We start from the raw sequence: 13063 nt of genomic DNA on the forward strand, positions 1-13063 counted from the left end.
TTCTGCAAGCTCCTCTACCCTATGTGAGGTTTGTTTAAATGTAGCTAAGTATAGCACGACCAAGCTTCTGTCACCCAGTCCCTCTTAATGCAGCCTGGCCTGAAGGTTCACAACAAAGTTTGCCTGGACAAGGCCTCACGTCAGTCACATGGAATATGTTCATCTGTCCTTCATAAAGCCTGCTCTGGCACATGCTTGACAAATTCCACTTGCTATTCAAATAAAACAGGGTTTTTATTTTATTTTATTACATTTATAGCTAGCCTTTCTTCCATCATTGCACCCAAGGCAGCGCAAACCCATGTAACCAGGTTCTTATGTGCCTTCAAACAATATATGAGGAGATCATCTTTGTTAAATTGCTGAGTATTCCATACCTTGCTAATTGCAAGTTGACTAAGTGCAAGGAACAGAAAATATAAGCAGCTGCAGAACAAAACAAAGTTGGCAGCTCCAAAATTAAACATTTCATACTACAGTACAAGTTACTAGAATTATCTGTTAGTAAACACAGCGTCTGTTTTCCATGTTTGCACACTTTTGGTAGGCTGAAAAGATCCAACAATAAAAATGAGAAAGGTAGAGAATATATACAAAAGCTTCCCTGATTTTTCAATGGTCCAGATTCCTAATGAAACTGCAGAAATTGTCAAATCTTAAATGCTGCAGAAAATAATCAGGCTGTGTGATCAACCACTAAACTCCCAGCACATGCACTGTCTGCTAATATTGCAACTACATTATGATAAACAGAACTGGCAATCAGTTATTCAACATAAGCATCAATAGAATTTACACATACATTACACACCTATAGAGCAGTTAAATAGTTCACTGTAATCCAGTGTGAACTTTCTTTCTGCATAAAGGTAGGTAGCTGTGTTGGCCTGCTGTAGTTGAAACAAAACAAAAAAATTCCTTCCAGTAGCACCTGAGACCAACTAAGTTTGTTATTGGTATGAGCTTTCGTGTGCATGCACAAGATTAGGTGGTGGGATTAGGGGGCTTTAACTCTTTGCCTCCCTGTTCCCAATCCAGATTGGGCCTACTGTACCTGCATGGCGTGGGGCACACACCTCCCATTGGAGCAAGTGGGGGCCCACTGCCAAGAAAACAGCAAGCAGCAGAGGGCCCAGTCCAGATCTGAACCCCAGCAGGAGGGGTCAGGCCAAAGGTTGATGCCCCATTCCCTCTGTGGCAGGATCCCAGTTGGATCAGGCCTCTCATTCCCACACTTGACCTTTAGCAACTGGCTGGGCGTCTTTCTAAACTCATAGATGATGTCTAAGTTTGTTATTGGTATGAGCTTTCGTGTGCATGCACATGAAAGTTCATACCAATAACAAACTTAGTTGGTCTCTAAGGTGCTACCGGAAGTAATTTTTTAATTTTGTTTTCTTTCTGCAAACAGCAACTATTATCTGACTCTTCCACAACTTATTTATAATTAAAACATTGTTTTCCAACTGATAAAGATTGGTAGAGCCTTACCTTTTAGCAGAGGCAGTGGAGTTAACTCTATAGGCTTGCCCTGAGACCGAAACTGGGAGGAACTTTGCGACCTCTTCTGCCTGGCTTTTCTGACGGACTTCCGAGAAAATCCGTCTACTTTATCCACTGATGGAGGAGTGGTTGGTGCTGAGGACATATCCCTACTGAAAGGAACAAAGATCTTTAAGAATTTTTCCAATAAATATTACACACAAACTTCACTGCCCCTTAAAGATCATACTAGCAAGAAATCTGTCTCTAACTGCAGAGTTTAGTTTGGGAAACTGACTTAGAGGGCAATCCAATTTGTCCATTGGTCCATCCAGTCCTAGTATGACAAGATACATGCCATGAGAATCCCACAATAATAAAGAGTCCAGTGCAATGAACATACAGTGGTGCCCCGCAAGACGAATGCCTCGCAAGACGGAAAACCCGCTAGATGAAAGGGTTTTCCGTTTTTGAGCTGCTTCGCAAGATGAATTTCCCTATGGGCTTGCTTCGCAAGACGAAAACGTCTTGCGAGTGTTCCGATTTTTTTCGCTCCCCTCTTTTTTCTAAGCCGCTAATAGCCTTTTAGCCGCTAATCCGCTAATAGCGCTAATCCGCTAATAGGGTTGCTTCGCAAGACGAAAAAACCGCTAGACAAAGAGACTCGTGGAACGGATTATTTTCGTCTTGCGAGGCACCACTGTACATATATGCAGCTGCACCAGTCTTTATTTTTCTCATTCTTGCTCCAATTCACTTTTTTCTTTTTGATGATATTTTTAAGTTCTTCTTCATGCATCATAGCAATTATGCAAGCAATACAGGGAAAGCAAATTCACAACATCTTTAAATGGGTGGCATGAACTCTCCTATTAGGAATCATTTCTGGAATTAAATAATGAGCCTTTCAGTCCTTATTGCATAAATACAATGTTCCAGATACCCCTAAATTAATCTGATGATATTTTATACTTCATTTAAGTATTTACATGTAATGAAAGTTATGTAATGGCAATGTGAGTCTGACACTGAGTTCAGTTAGTCAAAGATGTATCATGTCCATTACCTATGGTGCTAACCTGCAATTCCCTTTTTCTTTTGCTTCCCATTTCTTGAGTCTCTGAAATTGGGGGAAGTGCTAGGAGTGTTGTAGTCCAATTCCTTGCCCTAAGCCAGGAAACCCTAAAACTGATGAACCCCTGTGAACCCACAACCTCACTAAGTAGATCAATTTTTAAAAATTACATCACCTTCTCCTTACATGTAAGGAAACACAAGATATTGCCATTATGGATTATTTAAACATGTCATATTATATTCTTTTAAAATAATAAAGTTTTTTACTTATGATTTACTATTTTAAAATAGCAGCAAACATAATAGCAAGATCTCATACTGCAAATAGTGGGCACTGAAATCAACACAGGACACATTACTGGTCAATGGGACTATGCTATACACATAAGACCTTTGCAGGACAAAGGGCATTACTGCAATTATAAAATATCATTGAATATTGATTTAAATGTTTATTGCCCTGTGTCAATCCAAAAGTTGAACTTTCATATATGAGAGTTCCATGTTGATTTTTAAGATGACCAGTGCTGTGTAAAAAGCGCAGGGGGTGTGTGTCAGAATTGTGTGTACAACAACTACAGTACTCTCAACCTCTACAAGGAATCACAAGCCCTTGTCACTCAGCAGTGAGAGCAGCTTTATCTACAACAATCCATACTTTTATCAACTTATCGTTCTCATGGCCGTTGCGGCATCATTATCCTGAATAACACAGCTTGCTCGTAAAAGATTAATGATACTGTGTTATTATTATGGTTATCAATTTAAGTATGAAAAATTAAAATATTAAATATACCATGAAGATGTGAAGCCAGTTTTCCAAACTGAAGATGTATAAAACTAGCCTGTAAGCCATATTTGAGAGAAGCTCCACACAAACAACAAGGATGTTATTGGTCCTCAGGTGGGAACCCGAAACTCAAAAAAACACCCCTGCACTCACAGCCCAATGCAAAGCATGTTTACTCAGAGGGAAACCTGGCTCTCACTCTTGAATAAGCATGCAAAGGCTGGTGCTGCACTCTGAGGTTTCCGGGCCTGCTAGGCAGGGGTTTATCCTCGCATTGTCAACAACCCTTTAGGACTACGTCTCCATCTCTCCTGGAATATTTTCGCGGCGTCTCAAAATGGAACGGCTAACCGTATTAATGGACAAGCCCTCAAGCAGATCCTTTCGACGGCGGGATCATTGTGTCAGCAAGAAGCTTTTGGCGGCCCTTCTCGACTGTAAATTTAGCAACGCCCCCCCCCCTTTCCCGCTTCGTTAAGGGTCCAATTCTAACCCGACGAGCCCCGGCGACAGTCGGCAGGCAACGCGGGGCGCGGAAGAGGACAAGATCTCTTTCGGATCTCCCTCCCCGCGGCGGGCGGCTGCTTCCTTGGACATAATCACGCAGAAATACTGTAGATCTTATTTATTTGTGTTTGCGCGCCCGCGAGCGGGGGGGGGCGGTGTTATTAATATCCCAGCGTGGCCTTCCCTTCCCCTCCCCACCGCCCGCTTTCCCTTCTCACCCCCTTGGGCCAGCGCAGGCTTAAGCCGGGGATTACCGTTATTATTTTTAAGCGAGGGGGGCGGCGGGGAGGCGGCGTTTGGGCGCCTGCGGAGCAACCGGCTGTCAGAGGCAACGCGGGGAGGAAACACCGGCGGGCAGAGAGGGACGGAAGCGACCCCCTCGGTGACACCGGGTGACTGGAGGGGGGGGAACACCTCGTCCCGGCGGATCGGGGGCGATCCCCTCGCGCCTTCCCTCCAACGCTCCCAACACGCGCGGCCGGGCGGTTGCTCTCTCTCTCTGGAAGTTACCTTGAACCCTCCCGGCAGAGAATCCAGAGACGAGGAGGAGAAAAAAGGAGCAGCAGCAGCAGGAGGAGCAAGGCCCCGATCCCCGGCGGAGGCGGCGAGGGCGAGCCGGGCCGGCGCGCGTGTGCCTGCGCCTCTCTCTGGCCGCGGCGCGGTTCCTGCCGCAGGAGCAGCGGCAGCCTGGTAGGCCTCGGCGGCCTCCCCCAGCGCAGGGCGGCGTTGGCGGCTTCGGGAATCAGCGGCGAGAGCGGCGGCGGCAACGGCGGCGGCGGCTTCTCCTCGTCTTTCCCTCCGGTCCCATGCGCTGCCGCCCTCGGCCCGCTCCCGCCCTCCTTTCCCCCAAACGACACGGCGGCGGCCGCCCGAGAGGCCTCCTCCTCCTGCTGCGGTTGTAGCCGAGGCGGCGGCGGCTTCTCTCACATTCCCGGCGAGGCGGCCTCGGGGAAGGAGGGCGAGCGCGGCCCGAGCTGCCTTCGTTCGGGGTGCGGCGAGGAGGAGGGAGGAGAAGCGGCGGCGGGCGCTGCTCTTGCCGCTGCTGCTGCGGAAGGTTTTCTCGGGCGGCCTCTTTCCCTTTCTCCCCGCCTTCTGTCGCTGCGGCTGCGGCAGCTCTCCCTCGTCCCTATTGTCAGTCAGTCAGTCAGTCACTGAGCTCCGGCCATGGCCCTCTCCCGTCTCTCTCTCAAACACACACACACGCTCGCTCGCGCCCTCTCCCGCTTTCTCCGGCGCGCGCACGCGCTCTCGCTCTCTCTCACACACACATACACCGTCAGTCAGCCGAGCCAGCCGTTCAGGCCCCCGCTCGCAGCCGAACATGCTGGGACCCTCGAGGCCCCGCCTCGCGCCCACGCCCCTCGGGAGGATGGCGGGGGAGGGGGAGTAGGAGGAGCCGAGGCTGGGCGTGCGCGTGCCGACACCGTTGACGTCCGCCGCCGCCAGAACGTCCGACGCGAAGCCTCATTGGGCCGGAAGCAAGTCGGTTCCTCCTCCTCCTCCTCCGGCCCCTTCCCCCCACCCCGGCTTCGTATCGCCTCAAGTGGCAGCAGCGGCAAGAGGACAAGGCCGCGGCGGGAGCCGAGTGGTACGGGCGTTTTCTGTCAGGGAAGGGAGACCGGCGGGCTCGCGGGGAGAGGCGAGGGTGGGTGGGTTGGTTCTTCCCGTCCCCCTTCTCCCCCGGAGTCCCACGGTCCTCTTGCCTCTCGCTACGGCCGGCGGCTGCGGTCTCCTGAGGGAAGCGGGGTGCTGCGCGCCGGCCGCCGGGCCTTAGCGAGGAGTCAGCTTCCGTTTGGGCTCTGGAAATTAAGGGACTTGGGGGGGGGGTGCGGGGATATATTTTTTCTGGGAAGGCTGAGGTAAGTATTCACACGTGACGCATTTCTCGACGCGTGGAGGAAGAAGCGGAAGCTCGCTGGCCGTGGCCCGTGTCGCCTTTTCGCAGATGCCCCGCGCGCGCGCCCTGATCCTGGGATCGCCCCTTTTCTCTGCGAGGCGGATTTTGTTATTTTGCGGAGCAGCTGCCTGGCTTGTGAGGAAAGAGGAAGAGACGTTTCTGAGAGAAAACCCACAAAGCAAACGCCGCGGAGCGGTTTGCGCCCTGACTTGAGGTGCGATCCTGTGCCTACCTGCCTGGAAGCAGAAGCCTGGGGCGGAGACCTCTGAGAGGAGCCCAGCAGCAAGGAAGCCCCTGGAGCCTGTGAGGGCTTGGCGCCTATCTGGGTGCTGCTTCCAGGCCGGGAGAGGCAGCTGGAGAATGGCAGCTTGGACATCAGAGAACGAGAAGAAGTTGCATGCTCTTCTGCCCTGCCCAAATAACTTTTGGCCGTTTCTTTGCCTAAAAGAAGCTTGTTTAGTAGGCGTGGGTTAGTGTTCCAGGTGCAGTGGTGCGCCAGCTGTGACAGATTGCAGGATGCAGCATGGTCTTGCCTTGCCTCTTCCTTTGGCCAGTCAGTATACATGCCCTCGTAATTTGTCCTCACTGGGGTGGTGTCCTGACTGACTACATATAGGGATTCGTATGATGAAATACTCAAATACTCCACGTCCAAAAGTATTTCCTTTGTGTAAGGAAATTAGCTTGCCAAGGAGAAGACACCGTCCTAGCTTCTGTGTAAGGTTTCCACATGGAGGGAGGGAGTGATGGTGCTGGTTTTTGTATGGAGAAGTGTTGCAACATATGAAAAATCCCACCCAAAATTCCAGACCAGCCATGCCACTTCATTGCTTAAGAAAGAATTAAGGCTCACATCTGGGGCCCAATGAGTTAATGATGGGGACAGTCAGTGCAATTTTTCTAGAAAAAGAGGTGCTAGAGCTCACCAAGAAATTCTCCTTTGTTCTCTTAGAATGGCGATGGCACCTACTTGAGAGGTTCCAGAGCTGAGTTCAGGTGAGCTCTGACTGAAAAAAAGCCCTGGGGACAGCCATGTTTGTTTGCCCTATATGAAGTTGGGGGTTGCAAAAGGTGTCTGAAGGAAATAAGACTGGAGAACGGCTGTAGCTCTTATGGTAGAGCTTTTGAAGTTTCATAGTTCCCAATAAGTAGTGTAACCATGTACAGAGTGCACTTCCCTTGCCAATGACGAATCCTTTTAAAATAAAATGATCTTACAATACAGCAGTATTTCAGACCATGCTATATTGCTATTATAATTGCAAAGAAAGGAAAGCTGCAAAATGTTGGCAAGGAGCTCATTCTACTAGCCAGAAAAGTAGTTATACAAATGGTTATGAAATTGAATGGAGGACCTATTTTGAAGAGGATTGCACTGAATAACAATTCCCCTCAGCGCCTTGTTGATGAGGTAGCCCATGATGTTCAAATAACAGTGACTTCAACAGTTTAATTTCCTATCCAGCTGGGCAAGTCAGTGTTTGGAAATTGTACTAGCCTTTTGACTTATGTAAGGTATTGCGGTACCAGCAAAAGGTGCACATTCAGTGTGTTTCCTTTTGCCAAATTATTTAAAGCTGACTTGAAGGCTGAGGCGATCTTCCTGTGCTTGGAGGAGTATTTTGAGAAATACGACAATCCACATGTAACATTGCAGTAGTTGCTTCCAGTGGGACACCCGCAGTGATTGGCAAGTACTGTACTCCCCAGCAAACAAAGAACTTTTATTTTTGAACTAAATATCATGTTAATGTTTCTTGTTTGCAGTTGCCTGCTGTCCAGATCTTTGTCTCTGAGGAGTAAATTTGCCACTTCCATCTTGGACATTCGCCATCATTTTGAGCCCCTCCAAAGCCTAGAGCACTTTTGGAGCTCCAGGTGACTAGGAATCACACCATTGCGCTGTCATCCCCTGTAGTTCTTGATCATGGAGCCTACTCTGGAACTACCACAGAGATACAGATGGTGGGCTGTACGCAGCTCTGGTGTAGAACCAGTTCTCATGATTGGTAATGCTCAAGGACGTGGACAAGGTACTTGAATCAGTCGGGGGACCGCTTCCCTTCTGGATCTTTGCCCCCATGCCTGATAAAAACTAGCAGGCAGAGGACAGCATCCTGGGCTAGGGAGGTGGTTAATGTCTCCCTGTGAGACAGGGTGGTCCCTGCCTGCTGGAAGGAGGCAGTGGTAAGACCACTCCTTAAGCAGCCTTCCCTGGATTCAGAAAATCTTAAGTAATTACCAGCCAGTTGCCAATCTCCTCTTCTTGGTAAGGTTCTTGATTGCATCATCGCAGATCAGGTTCAGGCAGTCTTGGAGGAAACTGATTTTCTAGATCCATTTCAATTGGGGTATAGGTCTGGTTTGGGCACAGAAACTCCTTTGGTCACCCTGTATGATGACCTCTGTCAGGAGAGGGGGGAAATGTGTCCCTGTTAATTCTCAACCTCTCAGTGGCTTTCAATGCCATAGACCATAGTATCCTTCTGGAGCAGCTGTATGAGTTGGGGTAGGTGGGTGGCACTGCTTTTCAGTGGTCAGATAGTCTATTCCAGAGGTTGATACTTATATCATGTTCTTCGGCCCTGTGGAGCCTTCATTGTGGGGTTTCTCAGGGTTCAAATTTATCCCGTATGCTAGTTAACATTAACATGAAACCACTGAGTTGGGTCATCCAGTGTTTTGGAGTTTGTTGTCAGCGATACGCTGATGACACACAGCTCTACTTCTCCTTTACATGGGTGTGCTGGACCGTTTTTTATTAGATTGTATGAGAGTCAACAAATTGAAACTCACTGAGGCACAGTTAGTGGGTAGTTTCCTATACCAAATGGATGGGCAGTTGCCTTCTCTTGATGGGGTTACACTCCTTCTGGAGGAGTGGGTACATAGCTTGTGGGTGCTCCTGGATCCCTTGCTGTCATTTGAGGCTCAGGTGGCCTTTTGCAATGTTAAGTGAAAGTAATAGTAAAAATTTCACCCAGCTGCTTCTGCATACAAAAGTACAGTGACTCTCAAAGGAAGATTGTTTACAAAGACTAGCCAATTCAGCTGTAGAACCTCTGGAATATGTGGAACCATCACTGGGTAATGAGTTGTTGCACTATAAAGATCATGTCTTATTTTGCAAATTTAATGAAATACAAAAAAGCCTGCAAAGGAAAGGCATTACTACCATTCAAACTCAAACTATAATACCGCTATTTCACAAACTTGCTGCACCTGTAATGGGGAGCTGAGAATAGTACTTCAGACAATGACCTATTGATCTATACAACACACCTTTCCTGAATTGCAGGGGGTGGACTAGATAACCCTCAAGGGCCCTTCCAACTACAGTGGTACCTCGGGATGCAAACGGGTTCTGTTCCGGAGCCCTGTTCGCATCCCGAAGCGAACATAACCCGTGTCTGCGCGTGCGCGGGTCACGCTTCGGCACTTCTGCGCATGCGTGTGACGTCATTTTGATGGTCTGCGCATGCGCGCGTGGTGAAACCCGGAAGTAACGCGCTCCGTTTCTTTCGGGTTGCCGCGGAACACAACCCGAAAATGCTTAACCCAAAGCATATTCATCCCAGGGCATGACTGTATATGCTTCTAATATTTTAAGGTTTTTTGTTTTGAATACTTTGAAATTACAGTATGCAGTTTTCTGATTGGATTAGGATGTCTCTCTGCTGTACTTGCAAACAGGAAGTGCAAATGTGGAGCCTAACCTACAGCAGGAATTCATCTAAATGAGCATGAATTTTGAGGCAAAAACACTTTTCAGTGGTTGCTAGAGCAGTGAGAACCGCTGTCAAATACCCAAACCACTGCAAGCATATTCAGGTCCATACAGAGTTAAAGCTGGATTCATATATATTTGTGCTCTTCTGAACAAACAGAGAAATGAGCTGAACATTAAGGAACAGTGATACTTACAGCCAAATATTCATGTACTTGCTGAAGCTCATTAGAAAAGATTAAAAAGTATGTATTGTTGTTATTTACACTTTTTCACTATATATATAATGGTTCATAGTAATAGTGATTGATTGATTGATTGATTGATTGATTGATTAATAAATGTTGGTTATATATTGATATTTCTTCACTTGCCTTCATTTACATTCCTAAGAATTTGGTTTGGGATCAGCAACAGTTTTATAAGCTCATCAAGGGCTTAGTGGATGTTGGGAAACCCTGGTGTAGACAAGACTAGATGGACTAAAAGTGTAACTCAATGTAGAACAGCTGCTTATGTTCATCCTAACAAATAAACATACACACACCTTACCTTGCTGTGCCCCATCACTTCAGACACTTTTCTCATTGCCTGGCTAACATCTGGCATTGCAACCAGACCAGAAGAAAAGTGCCTGAAATAACAGAACACAGAGAGATAAGCTATAGTAGGACTCTGCTTCCTCACATCTGTATGCACCTTTTCTAAAAATTATACACCATATCCCACCCATCCTTTTTTGTTTACATGAGCATAGCAAATAAGAATAATAAAATATTGCCGCCCCTTCATTAGATTCAAGTTGGACACCCAATAATAAAGGGTGTTTTATCTCAATGGTATATCTGATAGCAAAGAGATTATGTTGAAGGATACCGTGCTACCAGCTTCTATCATGTGACATGCAGATGTCTGACCTTGAAGCAAATGGAATATTAATTTGTAAAAAGCACAGTAAGTATAACACATTTGAAAATATTTAGCTTCCTTTTTCGTGTAGCTTATTTTAAATATTTGGTTATAGTGTGGAAAACCTCATTGAGAAACTAGATATAATTATATGCTGATCAGTATGTGATATGCTGAGTTGCACAATATTTTTCTATAGAATTATTGATTTGATTGCATTATATTTATAAAGTATGTTACCTGGAGGAAAGCAGTTATATCTCAACACTTTTAATTGCCTACCATGCTCACAATGATACGAACAAATATTATTAAAGGTTGCCGTCTTAAGCACACTTGATAGTGAATAAGGCCCGTTGAGCTGGATGGGGCTTAAGAGTAAACACATTTAAGTACTGCGTTGAAAGGGGTGGACTTTTCCACCCTTTTAATACATATTTGTGCTAAGGAGGTGGCATTTAACATAGAGCATGGTGATACGATTTTATGAATGTGATGTTAAAAGTTGGTGTTGACCATTTTTGCTCAGACCACTTATACAGCTATTGCTGTTAGACCCTATAGACTCTGCATCTAATAAAGTGTACTCTGGTCCACAGAAGCTCATACAATAATAAATTGGTGACCCTTAATCGTTTTCTCTAAAACGTTCCCTGTAACTTTTTTTCCAGACTATTACAACTTAAGAGATTTGAGCACTGGGAGCTATGCAGTAATTAAGGTGGTTCTTGTTTTCAGTCATTTTAAATATGCCACCTTTATTTATGTGTGTATGACTATGAATGGTATTATAAAGCACCCAAAATTGTGAAACACTGCAATTAAAGTGGAGCACAACTGCTTTCCAAGAAACTGTGTGTGTGTGTGTGTGTAGTGGCTTGAATATCTTTTGACTATTTAATACATAATGCTATCTGTGTTTGCTGATAGAAATTACAGTTTCTCTTGGCTTTCAACATTCAGTGATATTCTGCTAAAAGCCACTAGAGATGGCTTTTACAAAATACAGATCAACTGTTGAAAGAATGAACACCTGACAACTGTAGTGTTTGGGACATAATGTTCTGGCCAAGAATCCCTGCCCAGCAACACTGTGTGAGGCAGATTTCAGTTGAAGATAGTACATGTTAAGTAAAGATGAAGATAGAATTCCTCAGAGGACCTGTCAGTGTGGAGTAGGCAAGTCAGAAAACTCGAAGACAGCAGCTACTCCTCCCAGCTGTCAAAGCCAGAAATTCTAAGGTAATTTGCATAATTCCTTCCTGTTGGAGCAAGTGGGAGGAGTAATCTCCAGGATACAATTATCAGCTGATGGAAATGCATTATTAGTGGCAATTATTTTCCCAATACTGCTTTGGAGTATATTTAAATTGGGGGGGGGGGAATCTTATATTTTAGGTCTATAATAATCTCATAATTTAGGATTGTTTTGTCAATAATTGTTCAGTCACATTCCCTTCTGTAGAAAACAATAAATTTACTAACTTCATATATAGGCTGATGAAGTCTGAATAGGTGGTGACTGGAAAAGAAAACTTGGGAGTCGTGGGGTGGCACAGGGGAAAAGTAACCCTTGTTTGCTGGAGGTGAACAGCAAATTCTTTGGTAGGTTCCAAAGCATAGTATAAAAGCATATGATGCAGCTGAAGCTAGGCAGGTCTGTGTCTGGCCAGTTCTTGAATGGGGAGAACCCTATGTAATTACTGTATTTTTCGCCCCATAAGGCGCACCTGGCCATAAGACGCACCTACAGTGGTGCCCCGCAAGACGAATGCCTCGCAAGACGGAAAACTCGCTAGACGAAAGAGTTTTCCGTTTTGGAGGTGCTTCGCAAAACGAATTTCCTATGGGCTTGCTTCGCAAGACGACAATGTCTTGCGAGTTCCTGATGGTTTTTTTTTCCTTTCCCCCCTTTTTCTAAGCCGCATATCAGCTGATCTGATCAGCAGATAAGCCGCTAAAAGCCGCTAATCCTTCAATGGGCTTGCTTCGCAAGACGAAAAAACCGCTAGACGAAGAGAATCACAGAACGGATTCTTTTCGTCTTGCGAGGCACCACTGTATTTTTTAGAGGGAGAATGCAAGGGAAAAGCTTAAGGGAGTGCTGAGCAGAGCCTGTATGCATCCCAGGCTCTGCTCAGCTCTCCCTTTCACGAGCCGCGAGGAGCCTGTGTGCGGCACTTGCAGGCTTTTCCCCAAGGAGGGAGAAGGGCAGCCCGTCACTGAAAGGCAGCTCCACGCGGCTCTTTAAAGGGAGCGCGGCTCTTGGGGGCTTTTCTGCGAGGTGGCGGAAGGGACAGAGCTGTCCGCTCTGTCCCTTCCCCCACCTCCCGCAAAAGCCAGGGATAGCCCCACAAAGCCTCCACAGGGCACAGGGATGAAGGCTCCCCGTGCCCTGCAGAGGCTTCATGCGGCTAAGCCAGAAGCTAGAACAGCTAGAGGGAGTGCTCCACAGTGCTCAGCAGCCTGCATTCGGTCCATAAGGCACACACACATTTCCCCTTACTTTTTAGGAGAGGAAAAGTGCGTCTTATAGAGCGAAAAATACGGTATATCATCTTGAGAGTGGGAAAGGGGTGGGACATAGCAACCAACTAAAATAAAGGTCTGAAATGCCTTCAGTTGTGTCCTGCTTGTGGACTTCCTAACTGGCCACTGTTGGCAGCAGTGTTGA

At 46.6% G+C, this 13063-nt stretch overlaps 1 protein-coding gene and 1 long non-coding RNA gene across 7 annotated transcripts in view; one reads left to right on the forward strand and one right to left on the reverse strand.

Annotated features, from left to right (window-relative positions):
- Positions 1-13063, reverse strand: part of PPP2R5E (protein phosphatase 2 regulatory subunit B'epsilon) — an 87846-nt gene that overhangs the window by 70178 nt on the left and 4605 nt on the right. For 3 of the 6 annotated variants that reach the window (XM_081192851.1, XM_081192855.1, XM_081192852.1), the window contains exon 3: positions 1492-1655. In XM_081192851.1, coding sequence (XP_081048977.1) covers positions 1492-1655 — 164 coding nt within the window. Of the gene's footprint in view, positions 1-1491; positions 1656-4366; positions 4765-13063 lie in introns of those variants that run through there. The other 3 variants (XM_081192856.1, XM_081192854.1, XM_081192853.1) reach the window with 3 other exon arrangements.
- On the forward strand, positions 5301-9837 carry LOC308587457. Its single transcript, XR_014008399.1, has 2 exons — positions 5301-7786; positions 9395-9837. It is a non-coding gene; the product is annotated as an uncharacterized lncRNA (long non-coding RNA).

The sequence above is a fragment of the Podarcis bocagei genome, assembly GCF_964188305.1.
Source record: "Podarcis bocagei genome assembly, chromosome: 1".
NCBI lineage: Eukaryota > Metazoa > Chordata > Lepidosauria > Squamata > Lacertidae > Podarcis > Podarcis bocagei.